This window comes from Arachis ipaensis, chromosome B5 (genome assembly GCF_059453495.1).
Source record: "Arachis ipaensis isolate K30076 ecotype BB chromosome B5, ASM5945349v1, whole genome shotgun sequence".
NCBI classification, from domain to species: domain Eukaryota; kingdom Viridiplantae; phylum Streptophyta; class Magnoliopsida; order Fabales; family Fabaceae; genus Arachis; species Arachis ipaensis.
In genome coordinates this window covers 149,357,957-149,382,578 of record NC_142440.1, presented here as the reverse complement: position 1 = coordinate 149,382,578, position 24,622 = coordinate 149,357,957, and the positions used below count along the sequence as shown (strand labels likewise).

Here is a 24,622-nt window from a genome sequence, read left to right as displayed (position 1 = left end):
CAGTAGATGGCGATGACGTTGGCGCCCCAACTATGGTTAAGATAAGGACCAATTACAATGTGACATATAATGAAGGATAACTTACATGTTATTTTAGAGGAGTTGAATAGCATTCACACATATATATATATATATATATATATATATATATATATATATATACTACAATAATATTGTTAATATATTATTATATCTACAATATACACCATAGCTTTATTAAAGTCCATTATTTTATCCCATTACCATTATCACCTAATTGAATCAACCACCATTATTAATTATATATATTCTATTTCGTTTGCTTCTTCAATATAATTAATGAACCCTAAAGCAGCATGCATGGATTTTTTTTTTTTTTGTCTTTTTAGAAAATGGCTGCAAGTGTTACCACAACCACTGCTTTCTTAAGAAATGGACAAATAAATCAATCAATATATTACTATACCTTTAACTTTTAAGTTATGGCTCTAAAGTTGAGGAAGTTTATGACTTAGCTTGAATGGTCACCGTGGCTTCTCATGACAAAGGTTTCTAATAATAAGATCCAATATCTTAGGAAGCATTTTTTGTGGCGGTTTTACACTAATATAGTGGTAATATATATTCGCTTGCTCACTCAAACCCCTAAGGCATTAAGTCATTAACTAATGTATTTAATTTACGTTGTGCTAATGAGATCTTATGTTCATCAAATTCGTAATTAACCATATAGATATGTATGTATTCGAACTTTGTCATTAGAGATTAATTACATTGATTATTAAGAATTTCTGACTACTGTAATATATTGAAGAGTTCAAATATTGACCGTTATTGAAATTTGAAAACATTATGAACGAACAAAGACCATATATATAAGCCAAAAAGTAAATTGAAATGCAGAAATTAAAGGATTTATCACACTTTATTCACATATAAAGTAAAATAAAAATGATTGATGCCCAACAATGATATGATATGTAAACGTGTTGTCAAACAAATGGTGAATATAATGTCGTTGTTACCTTGCATGACATGTCAGACATACGTGTCCCAACTTTACTCTAAAGAAGATATATTAAAGCTGATTCAAAAGGTTAAAAATATCAACCACAAAGTGGGCGGTTAGATTGTACATGCACTTTGTATATTGGTTTAATTTGGAATTCAAATTTTGAATTTTATTTTAGAGAATAAAATATAATTTTTTATTATTTATTTTATAGATAAAATTAAAAAAAAATATAAAAAAAATTATTTAAAATAAAAAATTATATTTTATTTTTTAAAATAAAAATTTAAAATTTAGAAAATTCAAATTAAATTTTGTGAAAGCATAGTATATTATATATTTTTTGATAACTATTAGTATGAAATGATATTTTTATGTAAAGATAATAAATTATATCTGTTATATAAGTTAAGATGTTTGATTAGATTAATTAATATAATATTTATTTATATTTTAATTGTTACTTTTATGTTAAAATATCTGCTTAATGTAAAAAAATAATTACTCATATATTTAGTGTTTTTTAATTAAAAAATATTATTTATATATTAAAATTAATTTTTAAAATTAATTATTATATATTTATGTATAAATATATATATTATTTAATTTATTTTTAATATATATTTTATATTACAATATATATTTTATACTAATAATTTATTTTAATGACTAATTTTAGTATATATATATCCCTAATAATATAAATAGTGTCTCCTTACATTCGAGTATTTAACTAACTCTATCCCTTCTCATATTGAATTTATAGATTTAATTAATGAATGATTTTTTTTTTAGTATCTCTCAATTTAATAGGTTAAAAATTAATCTGTCGCGAATTTAAACTCAATTTAAAAGTTTATCATTGATTAATAAATTGTTTTATGCATATGACGAGATTTGAGTTCTCGACACTTACTTAAACAGCCAAGTGAATTAATCATTCGATTAATCCAAATTAGTTAATAAATGACTTTAATTTTAAAAATATTTGCTAATAAAAATGCTAAATATAAAAAAATTATATTAAAAAATTATTTTATTGTATAAAAAAATATATATATGCTCGTAAAAAGATTTGTGTGGAAATAATGGACATGCATAAACTACCATCAGCACCATATATAATGCTGGAGAGGGTGAGAAGCCAATAATTGAGTAGAAGAGACAAGATATCGATATAGACTTGAAAGGGATAATAAAGCCAACCTCCAACTCACCAACTTTAAAGTAGAACCTTAAACTTCTATATTTAATTACTCACTAACATTATTGACACACATAATAATAGTACTTAAAGTTCCTTGCTTTTATATATATCTCACTTTTATCATGGAAATTAAAGTAGTAGTAGAAAAGGTGCCTTGCTTTGATGGGAGCCAATAAATCCATTTCTACAAGGGAACCATCAATTCTCTTAAATAATTAAATTGTTTCCGAGCGAGCAAGAAGAACCTCCTATTCATACATTCATCATAATGGGTGAACAATAATCATTCAAAGATAATGACAATTAAAGTGATGATATATATTTCTAGGAGTATGTTGGTTAGTTTGTCCAACTTAATTAAAAGTGGTATTTGTAAAATTATTAAGGTTGATAAACATGTATTAGTTATATATTAATGACTGATTTTGTCACTGATGAATTGGGATTAGAGATTGCTTTAACAACTGATTTGCACTGCTGGTAGCTAATACTCGCATATAGAGGAAATTTTTGAAAAGATGGGATTGGGGACCATATAGCAACAAAGAATTCTCCAGTTACTATATATATTATATAGTGACCAAAAAAGCAATTGGAATTGTGGTTGCTAATTAGCGATTGATACATTGATAACAAATTAGCTATTGATTCATTATTAGTAACTGATTTAGGGCTTAAAATAGTTTTTTGTATTGAGAAAGTTTTTGGGTCAGCAATTTTATTAAAATTTGGCCAGTATTTAATTAGCAAAAAAAAATGTAATAAATAATTCTATACCATTAAATATAATTTTACACTATTAAAAATACTAATAATAACCAATTGATGACTATAAATTACAAAATTTATTCACCTCTTAGAACTCCTCTTTTGTATTAATTTTTGACTTGGTCATTTTTATTTGTAAATTAGTCTCTATATTTTAGCAATGATTTAGTGGTTAATTCGAATTAGCAACCAAATGACACCCATCATTTTCGGTCCTCAAATAGTTTGCAATTTCGTAGATATTTTGTAGCGTAATTATTCTAAATATAATTTATAAAAATATTATTTGTATATTAAAATTGATTTATGTATAAATATATGTATGTGTAGTTAAATTTATTTTTAATTTATATTTTATATTTTAAATTGATGACTAATTTTAATAATTAATTTTAGTGTATATTTTAGTATAATTGTATAATTTATTATATGTATATAAAAGTTCTTATTTACATGTGAAATATTTTTGTCTTATAATTTATTTCCCTCATTTCACATATTCTGATTAATTAAGTATTATACACAAAATGTTTACATTATAGAATGCATGTAATTTGAACTCTTATTATCAACACATGGAAAATTAAAGATGTATAAAATAAACCACCACCATATATTTTACAAAAGGGCAGTCAAATAAAAATAAAAAGGAAACACCAAAATCATATATTGAGTTTGAGCTGAAATCAAACACTATATACAACATAAGCACACATATATACAAGGCATCACCTCTTCCCCCTTGGAAAAAAAAACCCTACTACATCAAAATTACTTAATAATTAAGTCACGTGATGCTGTGGTTGCACTGATATCCCCAGTCACGTGATACTTTCTTTTGACATAGCAGTGAAAACACGTAGAGGAGGCGGGTGTATATGTAAATAAGAATATAGGAAGATTTTTTTTTCCATACGTGAAAATAGGAATATTATTTGTACGCTAATATTATTATCGGACACAAGAACATATATTATACAGAATAGAAACACACAATATTTGACATTACTCAATAAATAAAGTCAATATATTGTGTTTCTTAATGTCCAAATAACGTACAAATAATATATATAATTTAATTTTAATATACTGTTGCTATAAAACTATTTTACACATTCATTCAATCACATGAATAATCATTCAAAAAAACGATTGTGATTGCACGATTGTGTAAAACGTTTTATACTATCAGTATATTAAAATTAATATATGTATCTATTATCGGTCCCAAGAGTAATAATAAGGAGAATTTGTGTGTTGTGAGTGAAGATTCTTATAAAACCTTTTAATAAACTCTTCAGCTTTAATATCAATTTTGCCACCATCGTCATCATCAAAATCTTCTTCGTCTTTGAGAGGAAAAGGGGAATCAGTGATCCTCAACTGCTTAGGGCTTTTTCCAAACTCTGGCAATGGCATCAATGGCGAATCCATCACCATCTCATAGTTGTTATTGTTGTTGTTGTCTTTTAGCATCTCAAGAACCTTACATAGGGTTGAAACGTCTTCGTGGTGGTGGCAGCGATGGTGGCGACGACTGTGGTAATTAAAGGCAGGGCTACTAGTGCAGCTGAATTGGTATTCGCGAGGGTAGAAGGAGAGGTTTTTGTTGTTGCGGAAGGAGGAACGGCGGCGCGTGAAGGCGGCGGCGTAGTGGTGGTGGAGAGTGAGAGTGGTGGAGATTGCGTTGCTGGCTGCTATCTTTCCGCGCTTGAGCAAGAGATTGAACTCGGAAATGAGTTTGCTCTTTGATATACCTTTTCTTAACATGACCATAACTATTCTTAGAATGTTCAAAAGCTTCTTTGCCACCATTGGTGCTGCCCTTGCTTCAATTTCCATGGTGATGATGATGATGGATGTGTTGTTTTCTTGGTTTGTTTAAAGAGAGAAAGAGAAAAAGTATATGTATGTATATGTGTGTTTTTTGTGTGATCCAGTGAGGGTGTGATGAGTAAATTGGAATTGTTGTGTTTTGGTTTGTGAAATGAGGGAATGGGGGATGATATGGTATTTAAAGGGATCCAAGAGATCTTAATTAGAATAGTGTATGTGTTATAGTAATTAAATTCCTTAAATTAATTAATTAAGGGCAAGACTAATAAAGTCCCACCTCGTATAATAGCGCGTGAGGAAACGTTTTATGTAGGGTTACATATTTTTTAACAAGATTTTTCATATTAAATAATAGATAATACTAAAAAAACAAAAAAAAACACAAATAATTCAAATTTGTCCTAGTTTATTAATATTTATTTATGGAAAAATCTAGGGACTAGCACTTTTTTAACAATCTGGCCAGCACTTAACCATAAAAAGAAAAGTGAGTGATCTTTTATCATTAGATGTAATCTCACACCATTAAAAATATTATTAATGGCTAGTTAATGGTTACAAAACACAAAATTTGCTGGCCCTAACACTCCTCTTTATTTATTATAGAGTGCATTAAATAAAATCAAAAATAATAAATTTTAGTAGTTTTTGGCTAAATACTTTTTCGGAGACTTTTTGTTAAATAATTATTATAAGTTTTACAATTACACCTTTGTAAATGATAATTGAAAAAAAGTTTGCTTTAGTAGAAGTTTATCCTATAGCTAGTAAGACAAATCAAATTTGGAATATATACAACAAGTAGTAGTACATATTGAGAAATTGTTATCTTTTATTCTTTTAGCTAAAAATAATTGTAATGTAAAAAGATATATAGTGTGAAAAATAGAATTACAACTACTTACAATTATCCATTTAGTTTTGGTCTAAAATAAGTAATCTAAAAACAACAAGAATATTTTAATTGCATTTAAACATAACACAAAATAATCAATTATTTCAATAATATAGCATACTACAATTTAAGATAATATAGATAAAAAAATAACATGATTGAAAGATGTATATGATAATAAAATTAAAAACAGAAGTGTTATAAAACATAAAAATAGGGCTGTATGTGTGACTAATATTTGTTATTGTTTTAGACAAAAATGATACTCATAATTACAACTAAAAGAGAATTCAATGTTACTAAATAACGGATATCGTACAGCGGCTAACAAAATTACCAATTCATAAAATTATCAATCATGGCATTAAAAATGTATAATAAAGACAGTAAATGCCTAAGAAACGATTACCTTATAACAAAGGAATAAAAAGAAAGAATTCAACACGTAAAATTTAATCATCTCTAACACTTAAGAATATTAGTAATTTAAGCATCAGAGTATTTTGCAGGTTGTCCTCTAGACCTGGTGTAAAATCCACAAAATTTATAAATAATTTTTAATCAAGAAAATTAATTATTAATCAAGCAATTAGAAAATAAAATATTATAATTTAATGAGATAGAGCTAATTAAAATAGAATCTTGATACTAATTTTAAAGAGTTTTATTCAAAATTGGGCCGAATGGGACAAACTGAAAAAATTAGGCTTGCATTAGGCCCAAGACCCAACCCAAATCTCGTTAAATAAAAGGACTCAGCCATCTTTTATCCTCATTACATGAGGAACGTTGAATCAAGAAGGGAGGGACTGAATATAAAGCTTAAACCCTAACACCAATTTCAAACCAAGATATCTTCGTACTCCGAGCTCCGATCGCCGCACTGTTTATGGCCACACGACCGCAGCGTCGAGCTCTACAAAGCCCGGTAAGAAATTTGGTAAGGAAGTTACATTCTCAGTTTCAATTCTCTCTTCTCCAATTTCGAGAATTTGTGTTGTGGGTGTTGAGATCTTTGGTTAATTTGATGTTGAGGGTCAAGTTAATTTGGGGAATTAGCGGACTTTTGTTTGATTAAGGCACATACAGGGTAAGGATCCTCAAACCCTAGTGAATCCCTTGATTAATTGAGAATGAGCATTAAGTTGGTACATGAGAATGTGATAATATATGTTAGTTAGTGTATATGTGAGATTAGAACTCAATTGAAGAGATTGGAAGCTTGTTTAAGCCTTGAGTGTTAAGATTTCGGTGTTGGAGGCTTGTGACCTCATCAATTTGGGTGTTTTTGGCTTAGGAGAGAAATCGGCCAAGGTATGGTTTTGGTTTCTTGTATTTAATATATAATGTCTTGTAAAAACTTAGGCTAGATAACCATATGATAGGTTGGAATGCATGATTGTGTTAAATGTTTAGTATCCTTGATGATGATTGTTGATTTGGGTTGAGTATAAATTTCGGCAATTGATGTTGTGGTGAGAATATATTAATGCATGATGATTTTAATGATGAATGATGAGGATGATGGTAATGAATATATACATGTGATGAATTATTGATGATCTTGTTGGTTTAATTGAGAAGTTCATGTATGAGATTGTTTGCAATTGAGGTATGATTGTTTCTGTGATATGATATATTTTGGTGTTGATTATGAGCATAGAAAGTTGGTTTTGAATGGTGAATTGATGAAAATAGAGGTTAGAGCATTTTTGTGAAAATCTAATTTTTGGCAGAATTTCGGCGAGCCATAACTTGGCTTTCAGACCCCCAAATTCTTTCAAACTTATTTCATATGAAAATTAGGTCCGTGAAGTTTATAACGTTCAAAGAACAGATGAAAAATATTTTAAATGATAAAGTTATGCGCATTAGAAGTTCGGTGTGCAAAATTGAAATTCTGTAGCACTTAGCATTTTTACCTATTCTGCAGAACTTGCATACGCGACCATCTACACGCGACGCGACGAACCCTTTCAGGTTTGGTATCTCGCGTATGCGAGCAGGGATCTTTAAGGGGTTGGGTACACGGCCACTTGCACGCGACGCGACCAACCCTTCCGAGTTTGGTATCTCGCGTACGCGAGCAAGGGGATTCGTATGCGAGCAGGGTAAAACGAGCCCTTGCGTACGCAAGTAAGGTGCTGCGTACGCGACCCCCCTGTTTTCAGTAAATGAATTTTTTTGTGTTTTAAAACTAATTTTGAATCTCTAAACCTCTATTTTTACTCCTTTAGCCCCAAGACCTTAGTGGTATGCCTAGTGATAAGGTGAAGCTAGGAAGGGATGATAGCTTGGGGGAAGTAAGCTTGGAAAATGATGAATTAAGAATGAAAAGTGCGAAGATGTGACTGAATTGAGGGGTGAATGTTGAGACTGGCAATGACTGGGTATGGTCGGAGTAGTTGAGATGGCAAGGTTTGGGTGCGAACCCGCTTGCGTGTTAACTTGAAAATGTATTCAGATAGATGGCAAGTTGAGGACGGAGGATTCCCTCTCTTGTCGTGATGGGGATGTAGGGAAGGTGGAAAGGTACTCTTCTTCGTATTGTTTCCTCCACATTCTTCTCTGGTTGCAAGGTAGAAAGGCACATTCCTTCGATGTGGAAAGGCACTCTCCTTCATGAAACCTCCAGAAAAAGGTGGAAAGACACCCTCCTTCGTTAAAGTTCCTCCTGGGATGCGCAACCTAGGGACAAATGTCTGGGTTAGCTACCAGATGTGTCGGGTTCTGGCAAAGTAACTAACATGTAAGCTCACGGCCAGTAGAATAGACATTCATCATATGCATATGTATATTTTGTTTGCTTGTGCATTAATTGGGCTTGCCTATGTGATTATTATGCTTACTTGCTATATTTGCTACCTGCTATATCTGTAATCTCCTTGTGTCTGATTTGTCTACCTTGTCTGTTTGTGTGGTTCTACTGGTGTCTTGTAGGATGGTGGAGGAAGGGAATAGTTGAGGGTTTTAGTGAGAATTTGGTTAAGTTTTAAGAACCTTAGAAAACCACCCCTGTTTATGGTTTCTGTTCTAATTCTTTAAGTCTTATAATCTAAGTGTCGGAGTTTCAGGATTGCCTCTAGCTTTTCCAAGACCTTATATCTTATGTATAAGGCACCATTACCATGCTGAGAACCTCTGGTTCTCATTCTATACGGATATTTATGTTTTTCAGATGCAGGTCGCGAGGCACCTCGTTAGGCGTCTGGAGCTCTTGCAGCGAAGTGGGTCTTTTGGGATATTATCTTTTGCTTCTATTTAGATATATGCTCCTGTATATAACTCTCCTTTAGACTTGCTTTATTTTGTACCTCATAGAGGTTTATGGAGCATTAGAAACTCTTTTGTGTATTTTGGGATTTGGACTTAATATGTATGTATGTAAATACTCTCCGGCCAGCCTTAACTTCGCAGGCTGAGCTTGGAGCTTGATTACTATGTATCCTTGATCCTCTATTCCTTTTGTATATAAGTATTTATTTGCGCTTAAGCTTTCTTCATACGCAAGCAACGTTATTTCTAAGCGGTGCGCTTTTAATTTTGCGATTTTGCTTTAACTATCTTTCAAGACTCCTCGAATATTACATTCTTTCAATTATTATACATATATATTTTTTATTTTTAGAGGTCGTAATACCATACCACCTCTATTTTATGACTTAAGCATAAGACTCTGCGTGGTAGGGTGTTACACCTGGTTCTGTAGTCAATTAAATTAGGATCTCCGATTCCCTGATCTCACAAGCTCGTATCCACTATCAAAGGTATGAACATTTGGCACTGTCTGTAGGGATCCTATTCTATTGGAACCATGGCTAATCAAAAAATCCATTTGGTGATCAACTCAACCACTCCTTTTATCAAGAAGATGGGCACGAAACGGATGTCACCCCGCCTACTCATGAGGAACATCAAGTTCCCCCAGGTTACGAGAATCGTGAAGTACCCAATTTGGAGGCATGCAATGCTAGAGCTCATAACTTTAGGGTTCGAAACTTTGAGGGGTTAAGGGATGACTATCATCATGCCGTGCAGAAAATGTGTCACAGAATGCAAGAGATGGAATGCCATCAGGTTGAGTTAGAGCATCGGTTGGTGGAATGATCACAATCGAGACAATTTCGGTCTCGAAGTCGTACGACCAGGGGCCATGATGATCATAGTTGTGAAAGGAGAAACCCAGAAAAGGGTCCCTGAACAGTTACAAGACAATAATCGGCGCCGTTTACGCTCACCTTAGAGATGCAGGAGATCGCCACAACATGAGGATGGACGTCATGAGTCTGAGATGCGAGCAAGGGATGAGTCCTGATCAGCTCATTCTAAAAGGAGACGAACTCCGTAAAGGAGTGCGAGTCCTAAAAGGCACATAGATACCCGAGATAGAGCACGTGATCTAGATGGGTCAGACTCCATTCGCTCCCTATGTCCTTCAGGTTTGCTTACTAAAGCACGTTGATAAGCCAAACAATTTGAAGTATGATGGGAAGTCAGATCCTCGGGAGCACATTGATGCTTTTGAGGATAGGACGAACCTTGAAGGTGCAGGGGATGCGATCCGGTGTAAGACTTTTTAGTGACGTTATCAGGTCCAGCAATGGCATGGTTCTGTACACTTCCTTCCTGGTCCATCTCCTCATTTGGTGACATCAAAACTAAATTTTTGGCGCACTTTACTACAAGAAGAACTTAAGCAATGCACCCGATTTTATTACTTGGTGTCGAGCAAAGGGTGCGAGAAAGCATCTGATATTACTTGGATCGCTTCAATAAAATTCTATTGAAGGTAAACACACGAACTTCCCAAGTTGTGTGCTTATACTAGATCGCCGGGTTGTTAGAATGAGACTTCAGAAGGCAAGTAATTTCCAAGGATGTGAAGTCCATGGAAGAGATTCACCAAATTGCTTTGGAATACATGCGAAATAAGAACGTCTCAAAGGTAGTTTCAACAAAAAAGGAAAAACCTGGCTCCATCACCTAATAAAGTCGAAGGATCAGGGCAGTCCTCAGCACAAAAGGCATCTACTCCCCGAGTTAGGAAATTCTCCACGCATACACCCCTGGTGGCATCATTAACGGAGGTGTATCAACAAGTGTCTCAACAGGGACATTCTTCTAAAGGCAATGCAAATTCAACCAAGGGCTTCTTTGAATAAGTCACAATATTGTGACTATCACAAATTTCATGGTTACAGGACAGAAGATTGTATTGATTGGAAGGATGCATTGGAGCAGGCGATACAGGATAGGAAGCTTTCTGAGTTCGTTCAGCACGTTAGGCCGCCTTGACGGCACAACAATGACAAAGATCGGAAAATCAGAAACCCAAGAAATATAACGACTGTAGAAGTCCCGGAGGATACTGCTCAGGTCATGGTGAACATGATTAGGCAAGAAAGGACTATCAAGGTCTAGGAATGCCATTAAGAAAGATATTAAGATTACAAATTCAGAAGTTTTAAAGGTAACTAGTATTTCAACTGTCCAGTTTACGAAAGATGACTTCCAATATACCACGTTAAATGATGATGAGCCTTTGGTGATTACTGCCAAGTTGGAAAATAGAATTGTGAAGGGAATTTTAGTTGACACTAGAGCAGATTCAAATATGCTTTTCAAGAATGCTTTTGATGCATTAGGGTTAAAAGTTCAGCATTTGAAACCATATCTTCCTATAGTAGTGGGATTATAAGATTATTACATTAAGCCTGATGGGGCCTTGATCTCCTATTTACTGTGAGTGAAGGTGCTAATGTTCATCGTCCTAAAGGATTCAACAGCTTACAATGTGATCCTAGGAAGGAAGACTAGGGATGGCAACGGGTCCCCATGGGGGCGGGGCGCCTCCGATAATATTCCCCGTCCCGCAACGGTTAACGGGGATCCCGTATTCGCCGGGGAATCGGATATCTGCGGATTTAAAAAAAATATTAAAAATGAAAAAAATAGAAAAACAGAAAAAAAATTGAAAAAATCAAGATAATCTTTAATTGTTATTACAAACATAATTTCATTAGGGTTCAAAGACTCAAATAGCAATAACCGATAAAATATATTCATGAAAACATAATTTATCACTCCAAAGCTAAACACTGCTACTTTAATTGAGAATAAAATACTATTACAACATCCATCAATGATGGTGGTAATGTGATACAAATGACAAGAACAACCATATTTAAGTGACTATGATCCACCTTCAAATTTTGTGAAGATGATAAATATCTGTGTTGTTTTTTCTACAAATATATATATAGTGAGAATCTGGATCTTTCAAAATAAAATTTGGAGGAAGTAAACTCTTTTCAGTTAGAGGAATGGGATCTAAATATGATTTTTTTGATGAACTAGTACTCTCAGGCTTTTGAAATCCTAATCTGGCTGCAGAAATATAGAAAATGTGTGCATAAGAAAAGCACCAAACCAAATCTCCACAACTATAGTCTATAGGCATTTGGCAACAAGAATTCATATGTATATATACTTCATATATAATTTATCAAAGATAGATTCGTTTGAATCCTATTGACTTGTCGCCGTTCTACCTTTGTCGGACTGCTACGCCGCTGCTGAGAAGCTCGAAGGGAGGAAGGAGGGCTGCCTTGCCGCTGTCGAGCTGCTGTATCTCATCGTTGCTGTTCTGGAAGCCGTGCCGACAACGGTGACGGTGACAGCACCAAGCCCTGCCAGCGATGCTCCTCTTCCTCTCCTCCAGCACGCGTGCAGCAGTGCTGATGGAGGCTCAGCAGTAGTGACGACGCAGCATGACGGCGGCACCCAGTCCCGCTGGCGTTGTCTCCTTCCTCTTAACTGTGGGTGAGTGTCGGGTGGGGGTGGGTGGCGGCTGGTGTGTGTGAGGGAGTGGGAATTAGGGTTTTATTTGGGTTAAATTAGGGTTTTGGTAGTGTCAAATTATGATTTGTTTGGTAATAAAATTAGGGATAATATAGTAATTGAATATCAAAATGAACCCAACAATAATTATCTATAAAATACTATTTAATTATCAACTTGTAAATTATTTTTAAATAAATTATAATTCAATAAAAATTAGAGATAATTAAATTAATTTTTTTATTCATAAAATAAAATTCAAAATCTCAATATTCATATTAAACCATATAAAATATTCATTAAAAGAATTTCTAAACATGAAATTTTAAACAAATATACTAAATTATAAATAATTTATTATTTAAATTCCAAAGACTCGGGATGTTACAAGTATTGACACCCTGAACTCAGATTTTGGGAGACGAAACATTAAAGTTTCAATAAAGGTTGAACATTTTTTATCTTCTAAGATCATAAAAAAATGTGTTGTACCTTCTGCCCTTTCAATCATAAAAAATTTTTTCTTTGAATCTGTGATAGGATTCCTCAAAGAGAGTAAAGATTCTTCTATTTGGGTTACCTCAAAAAAAGTAAAGAACCCCATCTATTCGGGTTACTTGCTACCCGCTACCCACGTCCTTCTAAACTAAACGGCATAGTTAAAATAAAGAAATAAAAGAAGACTATAATAGAAAGTTCAAGACCTAAAAATAAACATAAAAGTTTAAATCTGCGAATAATAGCCCAATTATTGGGGGTGGAGATGCGAATGGACACATCCAGTGTACTTTAAAATATCCATTTAAAAGTCGCTAAAAGAAAGCCGAACTCCAAGTTAGAAAAATAGAGTCTTGTACATCCACAACCAGTCCAGAACATTACCAGCATCCTCATTAATGTGGCACAAGCGATCGTTAGGCCTTGGAATCAAAAATACGTAAAAATTACACAAATCGGTAAATATAATCCTGGCTTCTCGCAAGCTTTCCAACTCTTCATGGGTGATGGTGGAAGGGGGGTGACTTCACCTCCTCGGAAAACTAAGAATAAATATCCACCTCGATTCCACCATCTGGGTTGACTGGAGGAATGGGGCCGGGCAGGTCAGGGTCTTGGGCGTTTGGAGGCGCTAGCTCACTCACGAGTTGTAATAACTTTCTTTCTCAGCGTCTCGAAAAACCTATAGAGGCACCACCATTATGTTATACAGAGAAAAATTCGAAATTCATCCAAGAAACTCAAAGAAAAATCCACCAAAATCTGAAAAATCCATAAAGGTGCGAAGAAAACTCAAAAGCAGGGTAAACAAAAACTAACTCAACGATGCCGAAATTGGGAAAACTAAAACAGTGGTACCCCATATTATATCAACCTAATTACAGCTATGAATGCAGAAACAAAGACCAAAATAATGAAAAAATGTGTGTGACGTTTAAAAAAAAAAAAAAGAAGAGGGAGCAAAATGAGAAAAAGGGGAAAAAAATTCAAGGAATAAAAAGTACCCAGATAAAGCATACATGAATTACAAAAAAAGAGTGACGAATGTATAAAACTTTCTCAATTTGTTGAAAGCTGTTGAAAAGTATGTTTGAGAATGGTCGTAGAAAGCAAGTTTTATGTCATTGGGACAAAAGCGGAGAAGAAGAAGAAGAAGGAAGTTTTAGAAGAAATCCTCTAGAAGGAAAGAAGATTTTGGGAAAATGAAAAAGGAAAAGTTAAAGTAAGGAGTTATTAAATTAAAAATTAATGTGGCATTAATTGATAGAGAGAAAAGTTGTAATTGTAGCTTGACAGTTCACATATCAAAGGAAGTTACAATTGCACAAAGAAAATTGAAATTTTTTTAAAGGTATTTGGCGCTTTAAAAATGTAAAACTCGTTTAGGCTCGATCTCGTAAACTCGGACATTCGTGACAAAGCCCTTAAATTAAGAGACTTGAGTTGGGACACTGTTCTAAATAAGTATGATACTCATAATTACAATTAAATGAGAAACGTTACTAAATAACAAACACAGCATAACAACTAATAAAATTGCTAACTCATAAAACTGTCAAATCATGATATTAAAAGCATATAATAAAAACAATAAATACCTAAGAAACGATTATCCTAGAGCAAGAGAATAAAAAGAGAGAGAACTCAAAATAAAATCTAATACTTTCTAACACTTAAAAATATTACTAATTTAAATATTAGACTACTTTACAAATTATTCTCTTTGCCTGATTTTGCAATTAATTAAATTAAGATATCCGATTTTTTAATCTCACACGCTCATATCCCCTCTCAAAGATACAAACAATTATATATCTCTCTACTCAAAAATGTTAAAATATAAGATAGGTACTATTTTAATTAGTTTTATATATTTAAAATAAATAAAACAATTAATTAATAAACCAGTCAATATAATTAATGCACCCCAATCCAGTAGGAAGAGGGGGAAATTTTTCTTAAACAGTGCCAAGTGATTGGAGATTGAAGTGCACGAGCCAAAAGAGCGTTTGCATGGTGGGGTTAGTATTAAATTGTTTGTTTTCATATTTGTGCTTTACGTTTTGAAGACTTGGAATTTACTAGAAGGTCTCCATGATGGTAACCAATAAAACTTTATATCATTTCATTATATATAGTAACCTCAAATGGCTAGCATTTGCCTTGAGGACTAAGTTAATCATTAATAACGGAACTAATCATAAAAACGTTAAAAATGGAAAAGTTTTTATTATCGGTTCATTTTTTTTTTTTTTGGTATGATCAAAGCTAGTATTTACTAGTGAGTGTTGACTACTTTTTTGTTGCTTCCTTGGAGCCTCAAAATAAAAAAGATAAATTGGTTTAGATTTTTGCTATCATTTAAAATGAATATCAATAACTAACATAAAATAGTTGATTGCTTAATTCATTCGTCTGTTAAATAAATAAATAAATATTAAAAGTTTAAATTTCATCTTGTATATATAATAATTTATTGACTAACAACAAATTTTTAAATAAAACTTAGATCTATAATGAATTAGTTTTTAATCAGCTACATTAAAAAATATCATAAAAAAAAATATCATCAAGCGATGATAAATAGATGACAATAGTGTACCTTGATTTAATTTTAAGACAAACTTCCAGCAATGAACTTGAGATTGATTAAAATATATAGTAAATATTCTTTGAACCAAGTATCTTAAATAACTTGAGCCTTGAAAATAGAAAGAAAAGTCTCACTAGAACTTCAAATGGCTCTCCCTTTGAATTCTTTATGCCCACATTAATATATTTGTTGAGCTTGGTAAATAATCGGTAAACTTAGAAAAATTGAAAAGATAGACTTACCTCTTTTAAAATTTTAATTAGTATGTGTAAGATATCTATTAGTAAAAATTCTTTATGCACTACTATATATATTGTGACCATAATAACCCCTGGTTAGAGGTTCAATTAACTTTCTTTATCCACATAGACTATGTGGATGAGAACTAACGAGGTTAAAGAAAGAAGAAAAGGGACATTTGGCCATAACTAACCACCAACAAGGTAAAAAACTATATATATTAAAGTTATAAACATATAAATTAAAGCACAGTTCTCAAATCAAATTATTATCTTGTCAATTTCAAATAAATATCCGTCATGGCTCCATAAAATAAATAAGATATTTTAGTCCAGAATTATTGGTGGCACCGCACATACATTATGCATGGCACTGATGATATATGTAGTTGCAAGTTTCAACTTCAACTCATTCTTTTAAAAATTAAATGATCGGTTTAATGAACAACTTTTATTTTTTAGTGCTTCTGCTTTTTTAAAACTTTTTCCAATTAAAATCCTTTGCACTTAAGTTCTTGTTCACTGTGGGCTCAGTTCATCACTTAGCAGGTGCTTATCGGTAATGCCACATCAACGATCTTGCCTCCGATACATAGAAAAATATATATATATATACACAAGACAATCATTTGAATATTATTAAAATTAATTACTAAAATTAATTATTATTATAAAATATACATTTAAAAAATTAAAAAAATATATATTTATATAAAAATATATAATAATTAATTTTTATAATTAATTTAATATATAAATAATATTTTTGATATACAAATTGAGAGAGGTTAATTTAACCTAAAAATTAGTGTAATACAAATGAACTCTCACGTAATATTATAATTATTGAATAAGATTAATTCAATTTTAAAAATTAATTTAAAACATAAAAGTTATCTCATATTTATAAATTTTATAATGATTTTATTATTGATAACGTACTAATAATACACTCTTTTTAACATAAAAATAGTTATTTGGAATGTGAACATTAATAAAAATGTGCATATATATTGTATTTACTCAACTACGCTCATACAAATTTATGGAGCACGGACACTTTGTTAAATTCTCGTATTTACCTGTCGGACACATTTTAGATACGATATTTATCGCTATTCGTCCGACACATATCTGTTGTGTCCAACTGTGTTTTAATAAAAAATAAAAAATTCTTATTCAAACACATTTGGACACACCTAAATATCATCACGTGTCAGTGTGTCGGCTGTGTCCAGTCTTATTCTTAACATATATTCTTGAAATAAATTTAGATATAATATATATTATTATTTATTAAAATAAAAAAATATTTTAAATACTTGATATGATTAAAACAAGACATTAAAAATAATTTAAAAAATTAATTTATATTTAATATCAATAAAATATTTTATATTTTATATGTATGCATGTCCCCATATCTTATAAAATTTTAAAATTCGCGTATCGGTGTGTCCTGTGTCGTATCGTGTCGTGTTCTGTGTTAGGGCAGAATTGAGTGTAGAAGATAAGGGTAGAAGGAAAGAACAGAATAACCGAACAGAGGAAGGAATTATCGATGTGATAATTACCCCACTGACAAAATAATATTATAGATTTAAATGAAAGAAAAAAACAAGAATAATTGACTTTTGAGAGGTCAATTCTCTCCTTCTAGATTTTCACTCCACTTATTTCCTGCCTATTAGCTTTTTCAGCCTTCCTATTTATAATATCTAATCCTATAACTACTGTCCTATAGATGTGGAGTTTCATAATTTAAAATTCAGTTTGTTACTTTTTCTTCTCTCCTTTTATAAGTATATTTAAAAGGAGTTAAATCCCTATTATCTCTCTGGTTTGTTGCAATACCCCCCATGAAGAGCCACCTTGTCCTCAAGGTAGAAAGAGGGAAATGTTGTCTGTAATGTCGCTGCTGACTCCCAAGTGTTCTCGAAATCTGGCAGTTCTTTCCATTTGATAAGGACCTCAAGATCTCTCTGATTGTTGTAGCGGCTGTCAATGGCTTGTTCAGGTTCGACCAACAATTCCCTTCTTCAATGAGTGCTTCGGATAATGGTTGAGGATGTAAGGAAAGTCCAACACTTTTCTTCAACTGGGAAATATGAAAAATAGGGTGTATTCTTGCTGTGTCAGGTAATTTCAGCCTGTAGGCCACTGCCCCAATCATTTTTAGCACCTCAAAAGGACCATAAAACCTTGCACCCAACTTTTGATTTGATCTGGCTGCTAAAGACTTCATCCTATAGGGCTGAAGTTTGAGATACACAAAGTCTCCTATTTCAAAAGACACATCACGTCTTTTTTGTCTGCACTTTGTCTCATTCTGTTCTGAACCCTATTAAGCTGAAATTGAATTTCATCCAGCATCTGATTTCGTTCCTCTAATAAGACCATTACGTCCTCCACTGAAGATTCCATCCCTCCTCGTAATAAAGCTGGAGGTTTCCTGCCATATAAACTCGAAAAGGCGTCATCCGAATAGAGCCATGGTATGAGGTATTATACCAAAATTCTGCCCAAGAAAGCCAAGCTGGCCATTGTTTAGGTTTAGCACCAGTTAAGCATCGTAGGTAGATTTCTAGGCATTTATCACCGCCTTAGTTTGGCCATCGGTCTGTGGGTGATAGGCCGAGGACATCTTCAAGGTAGTACCGGCCTATTTAAAAACTTCAGTCCAGAAAGCACTCATGAATATTTTGTCTCGATCGGAGACAATTGAAGATGAAAAACCATGGAGGCGTACCACTTCCTTAATGAACAAAACAGCAACATCCTTTGCCGTAAAGGGATGTGAAAGTGGGAAGAAATGAGCATATTTAGTCATGTGATCCACCACCACAAATTTCGTATCCATCCGTTTGACTTTGGGTAATCCCCCTATGAAATCCATTGAGATGTCATCCCATACATTGGAAGGAATCGGCAGCGGTTATAGGAGACCAGCAGGTTGCAAGATAAAATGCTTGTTTTGCTGACAAATTTCACAGCCTTTAATAAAGTTCATTAGTGCTGCCTTCATACCTTCCCAGTAAAGGATAGCAGACATCCTCTTGTAAGTTCTAAAGAAGCCCGAATGGCCTCCCAGCTTGGAGCTATGAAATTCCATCAGAATTTTTGGAATCCATTTAGAGGTTTTTGCAAGCACTAACCTCCCTTTATATTTGAGTTTTCCATTCATTAATGCAAAATCGGGTATAGTTTTTTCTCCCACCAACAACTTCTGCATAATCCCATTTAATTTCTCATCAGCCAATACTTCAGCCTCCATATCATCCCACTCTACTGCCATGAAAAAAGACAGGAGGAGAAATAAAATTTCCTAGAAAGGGTATCAGCCACCCTGTTTTCTGTCCCTACCTTATATTTAATGTCAAAATTGTATCCCAATAACTTGGATAACCATTTCTGCTGGCCTTTTTCTGCTACTTACTGATCTAATAAAAACTTCAGGGACTTTTGATCAGTAAAAATCGTGAACTGCTGTCCCATGAGATAGTGTTTCCACTTTTGAACAACTAGAACAATTGCCATCAACTCTCTTTCGTAGACAGATTTCTGCTGGGCTGTTTCCAAGAGTTTTTGGCTCATAAAAGCAATTGGCCGGCCCTCCTGCATCAAGACAGCACCCACTCCCTTTCCGGATGCATCGGTTTCCAGCTGGAAAGGTTTAGAAAAGCATGGAACGGCTAAAATTGGAACTGAAACCATAGCTGTTTTGAGCATTTGAAAAGCAGATTCAGCATCCTTACCCCAATTAAAAGAGTCCTTTTTGAGAAGTTGGGTGAGAGGAGCAGCAATAGCACTATAACCCTTTACAAAACGCCGATAATATTCGGTTAAGCCCAAGAAACCCCTCAAGCTGCGAATATCTTTTGGTGGAGGCCAGTCAAGCATATCTCTGAGTTTCTTAGGATCCGCCGCCACCCCTTCGGCAGAAATAACGTGGCCAAGGTACTTAATACTCGTTGCTTCAAAACAACACTTCTTTTTATTTACCAATAAACTGTGCTGTCTCAGTACCTTAAAAATATTTTGCAAATGACCTCTGTGGCTAATGATATCCTTGCTATAAATAAGGATGTCATCGAAGAAAACTAGAGCAAATTTTCTGAGAAACGGATGAAGTACAGTGTTCATGAGAGCTTGAAAAGTGGATGGAGCGTTTGTGAGGCCAAAAGGCATTACAAGGAATTCGTAATGGCCGTCGTGGGTGCGAAAAGCTGTCTTATGAATATCCTCTTCCTTCATTCGAATTTGATGATATTCGGATTTGAGATCCAATTTCGAAAACACTGTTGCACCATCGAGCTCATCCAATAGCTCCTCTATAACAGGAATAGGAAATCTGTCCGGCACCGTGATCTTATTGAGGGCCCTATAGTCGAAGCAAAACCTCCACCCACCATCCTTTTTCTTTACCAGAATTACTGGGCTCGAGAAGGGACTTGTGCTGGGCCGAATAATCCCAATCTACAGCATTTCATCAATTATTTTTTTCATTTGTGCCTTCTGATAATGTGGATATCTGTAAGGTCTAATGTTTGGAATCTCTGCACTGTCTTTTAATACTATAGCATGATCGTGAGTTCTTTGTGGAGGAAGACCATATGGGAACTGAAAGATATCCTCAAATTGCTGCAAAATTGCCAAAGTTGCTGATGAAACAGATAGTTGGGCTTCTGTAGAATCGACAACGAACACAGGGGTTACGAGAAAGCCCTCTTCATTATTTCTCAGAGCATTTAAAGTCACTTTTGCACTAGCTCGACTTCTCCCTAAAGAGGGATCACCATGCAAAGTCACCTTCTTCCCATTCAACATCCAGCTCAAGGATAAGGCGTTATAATCCCCTTCAAATTTTCCAAAACTAGCAATCCACCCCGCACCCAAAACTACTTCAGAACGTCCCAATTCCATCACCAAGAAATCCTTCACAATAGAAAGTCCTTGTACCAATATTTCCACTTTTTCACAGCCACCTAACCCCTGCTCTATCGCTCTATTTCCAACCTCAATTCGGAAAGGAGGCAGGTGTACCAATGGCAAACTCAGTATGGAGACGAGAGAAGATGAGATAAAATTCGCCTCAGCCCCGGGTCAACCAACACGACCACCTCAACACCGTTTATAGTAGCTCGTACTTCAAAGTTTGGTGTGATGTAAGTCCCCAATAACTTAGAGAAGAGAGACGAAGAGAAAGACTGTTAATGGTTACTACAGGTTCCTCCGAGGCCAAATCTTCGCGATAATCCTCGGGTTGTTCCTCCTCCTCCCCCAAGAGAATGAGTTGTTGATGTCTGAACTTGCATGCGTGGCCAGGATTCCACTTGTCCCCGCATCGGAAATAGAGACCTTTGCGCTGTCTCTCACTCCATTCCTCATGTGAAATCCATCGTGATGAAGGCTTTGTTATATTAGTGGTGGAAGGAGCCGAGGAAGTATTGGATTCTGTTTTACTATGTGGGGTGGGTGTGGGCTGTTTAGTTATTGAGGGAGATTGTGAAGTGGGCCGAGCCCAATTATTGGATCTGGCACCGCTCCAGCCTAGACGGTTGGTATTTTCATTTCGTCTTCCTCCTGGGTGCTTTCCATCTTCACGCCACGCTTCATTCCTCGACTCTAACATCATGGCCCTATCCATCAGCGCCTTGAGGTTTTCAAACTCAGCAACTCTCATCTCCGCTTTAATTGACGGTTTGAGTCCTTCATGGAACATGCACAACAAAGTATCTCCGCCCAAATGTCTATGTGCCCTAGCCGCTATCTCAAAGTCTCTCCGATACTCCATAACCGACCCATGCTGTCTCACCTGCAATAATGGCGCAAGAGGATTCGCATCTGCACCTGGCTCAAATCGTTTGAGCAAATCTTGTTTAAAACGAATCCATGAAGGGAAGGTGGATTGAGACTCCCACCATTCAAACCACGTTAAAGCTTCCCCATGAAGTGCAAGCACCACGTACTCGAGTTTCTCTTCCACCTGAATCCTCGATATGCGAAAATAACGATCCATTCGAACTAACCACCCACTCGCATCTGAGCCATCAAAGGAAGGAATGTCCACTCTGCGATTGAGATCACCCCTGTTTGGAGTTGGATCTCGGTGACGCCCTCCACCCGGATTGTTGATGCGCGAGTTCCCACTGCTCGAATCCTGTTGTGGGATTCACATCACTAATTCATCCATCCTTTGCGTCATCGTTTCCATTATTCTGTTTTGTTCATATCGAAACTCATTCAACTGTTTCTCCAGACTCTCAACCCGATCCTCCATCGCACCTCCGCTGCGTGTGGAAACTATTCACAGGAAGAAGCCCAGATCGACCTTCTGTGTCAGTATCTGTACATCATAGATACAAATACATTTTTCTTTCTTCTTTTCTGCTTTAACCATTCGAATTTAGAAAAAATCAAATCTTATCAAATCCAAGTGGTTGCAAACTAGATACTGAAATAAACACAAGATAGTAGAATTCTAACAACAACTTCCACTAAATAAATAACTACTACTTATAATACTACAAGACTCATATGTCAAGTGTGTTTTCTAACCCTAACTAATACCTCAATTCAAGAGTAAGACATATCTAATTGAGCGTCAAATCTTTACATTTTACAATAGTATACACCTCATACCACACTACTTAATTAGAAGTTTGGAACTAGGCAAATTCTTTAGTGCTTTTTAATTTGGTACTGAATTTGTTGAAATTGTCTTTTAAAATAAATATTAAATATTTAGAAATTATTTATTTTTATATTTTAAAATTAAATATTTTTTTTGTAAATTAGATAATATCATTTAAGCGCCAATAATAACAATCATTTTGGAACTATCACATGGAGCAAAAGGATCAATGAGAGCCTTATACAATTATACAAATAAATACCATGCACTTATGCTAAGTTTTGATTATGACCAACAACACAACATGGTGACTTCTCTGGTGGCACAGCATAGCGTGCCTTACCATGGCCAAGTTTTGATCTGCAAATGGTGTCTTTACACGTAGCATAAAAAAAGTGGTATGTTAATGTGAAACGCAATAACATACATTTCTTGATGCAATGATATTTTAGAAAATTTGTCATTTAATAATTATTGTTTGTAACATGGGTTTAGGTTTTGGTTTGAAAAAAAAAATAAAACAAAAATTTTAGATTGTCCAAAAAAATTTACACAGACTTTTTTATATAAAACTCAATAATATCAAAATGGAGCAGACAATAAAAAAAAAGGTTAGCAGGTGTAAATTTAACTAACGTATAGGACTTATTTAAGTTTGATTAAAAAACAAAGATAAGGTTAAGTTTTTTTTTTTTTTTTGGTGACTAAGATAAGGTTAAGTTAAAAAAATACAACAAACGCAATTCATAATTAACATATTAATGAATTAGTTAATTATAGTCTTTATTAATTTAAAACTCTTAGAATTTGAGTTATATTTTTCAAATTAAATAGACGTGATAAAAAATGTTGGACTACAAATTAAAATTAAAATTTAATTTAACAGATATTAAAATACTGGCATATTACATTTCAAAAAAAAATTAGAACACATTATAAGCATTAATTTTAAATATTAGCGGCTCGTTGATAGTTATTAACGACTTTTCTACCATTTTAGGTATATTTTTTTAAAAATATTTATTTAAATAATTAATTTTTTTTTCAATAGTTATACAAGATAGATAAATTAAAGGAACAAAAGTTTATAAAAGATTAATAGAATTAGTATGTTTAATTTTAAGTGAATTTTTTACTCATCATATTACCGAACTATATCATTTTAGCTAAATAAATTTTATCTTTTTAATTAACTCAAATGTATTTAACCAAATTTTAATTTATCATTTTGTTAAGAATTTTAATTTATAGTAATTGTAATATAAGTAACAGAAATCCGATATTGTTTGGCTTTATTAGTAATTAAATATTTTAATTTTGAGATAATAGACTTAAAATATTCCATGTTTCTTTTTTGGAGTGGGCAGTTATGAATTTTTTTCTATAATTAAAAAAAATTAAAATATTTCACTAAAATTGCAATACTAATCTAAATTTGACAACGGAACAATGAAATATATATCAATGTAATTTTATAACCAAATTTTTCTCAATCAACAATACATAACGAATTTTGTTCTCAATTTCACCCCTATAATTAATCGACCTTAAATCTAGAGGTTGTTCCACTCTTTTTAAAATTCATTATAAAAGTATTTTTGGTCAAAATTTAAAAAGAGTATATTAGTATTCTAAAATAAACTAATATGGTATTTTAGTATCAAAAAATAAAATTTAAATTTCCAAATTCTAATATAATCAAATAATAGCAATTATTCATATAATAGTATTGTGAAAATTACTCATATAAAAAAAGGCCAAAATACTATTTAATTTGAAAAATATAACTCAATTTCTAAGAATTTTAAATTAATAACGACTATAATTAACTAATTATTGTGATAAAAATAGGATGTGGATGCCTATTTATTATGTGTACTTCATATTCTAAAAAATGAAGTACATTAAAAAAAGTATTAAAAAAATTTAAAAATATAAACATGTTAATTATACGTATATAAATAAGAAGTTAAAGTCCCAGAGAATATACACAACAATAAAACAATTTTCTCTCTTTCTTTATGTTACAACTATTTTAAATATTTCTCTCTCTCAATCTTTATAATATTAATAAATATATTATTTTTATTATATTAAGATAATAATTATAGTGAATCT

At 33.1% G+C, this 24,622-nt stretch overlaps 3 protein-coding genes across 3 annotated transcripts; all 3 read right to left on the bottom strand.

Annotated features, from left to right (window-relative positions):
* Window positions 1–3,606: 3,606 nt before the first annotated feature.
* Window positions 3,607–4,972, bottom strand: LOC107642137 (uncharacterized). The gene has a single exon (XM_016345446.3). The coding sequence runs from the start codon at window positions 4,809–4,811 to the stop codon at window positions 4,188–4,190; it is 624 nt and encodes a 207-aa protein (XP_016200932.1). The 5' UTR covers window positions 4,812–4,972; the 3' UTR covers window positions 3,607–4,187.
* A 13,260-nt stretch (window positions 4,973–18,232) lies between these two features.
* LOC107641291 (uncharacterized) lies at window positions 18,233–19,165 on the bottom strand. Its single transcript, XM_016344788.1, has 3 exons — window positions 18,898–19,165; window positions 18,620–18,753; window positions 18,233–18,322 (listed from the first exon to the last, which is right to left on the bottom strand). The coding sequence occupies exons 1-3, from the start codon at window positions 19,163–19,165 to the stop codon at window positions 18,233–18,235; spliced, it is 492 nt and encodes a 163-aa protein (XP_016200274.1).
* Window positions 19,166–19,302: 137 nt separating this feature from the next.
* On the bottom strand, window positions 19,303–21,889 carry LOC148566195 (uncharacterized). Its single transcript, XM_088487428.1, has 3 exons — window positions 21,018–21,889; window positions 20,446–20,923; window positions 19,303–20,346 (listed from the first exon to the last, which is right to left on the bottom strand). Exons 1-3 carry the CDS (start codon window positions 21,887–21,889, stop codon window positions 19,303–19,305), a joined length of 2,394 nt encoding a protein of 797 aa, XP_088343554.1.
* Window positions 21,890–24,622: the final 2,733 nt, after the last annotated feature.

Excerpts from the sequence above, each read along its gene's own strand:
- LOC107642137 (XM_016345446.3), bottom strand. The coding sequence starts at position 4,811 with ATGGAAATTGAAGCAAGGGCAGCACCAATGGTGGCAAAGAAGCTTTTG.
- LOC107641291 (XM_016344788.1), bottom strand. The coding sequence starts at position 19,165 with ATGGCAGTAGAGTGGGATGATATGGAGGCTGAAGTATTGGCTGATGAG. Across the intron at positions 18,754-18,897 it reads TGCTATCCTTTACTGGGAAG|GGGGATTACCCAAAGTCAAA; the intron begins GTATGAAGGCAG and ends TGGATTTCATAG. Across the intron at positions 18,323-18,619 it reads TTTTGTTCATTAAGGAAGTG|GAAACCTCCAGCTTTATTAC; the intron begins GTACGCCTCCAT and ends TTTATATGGCAG.
- LOC148566195 (XM_088487428.1), bottom strand. The coding sequence starts at position 21,889 with ATGGATCGTTATTTTCGCATATCGAGGATTCAGGTGGAAGAGAAACTC. Across the intron at positions 20,924-21,017 it reads ACATCACACCAAACTTTGAA|TTTGCCATTGGTACACCTGC; the intron begins GTACGAGCTACT and ends CTCCATACTGAG. Across the intron at positions 20,347-20,445 it reads GAACTCACGATCATGCTATA|ATTGGGATTATTCGGCCCAG; the intron begins GTATTAAAAGAC and ends GAAATGCTGTAG.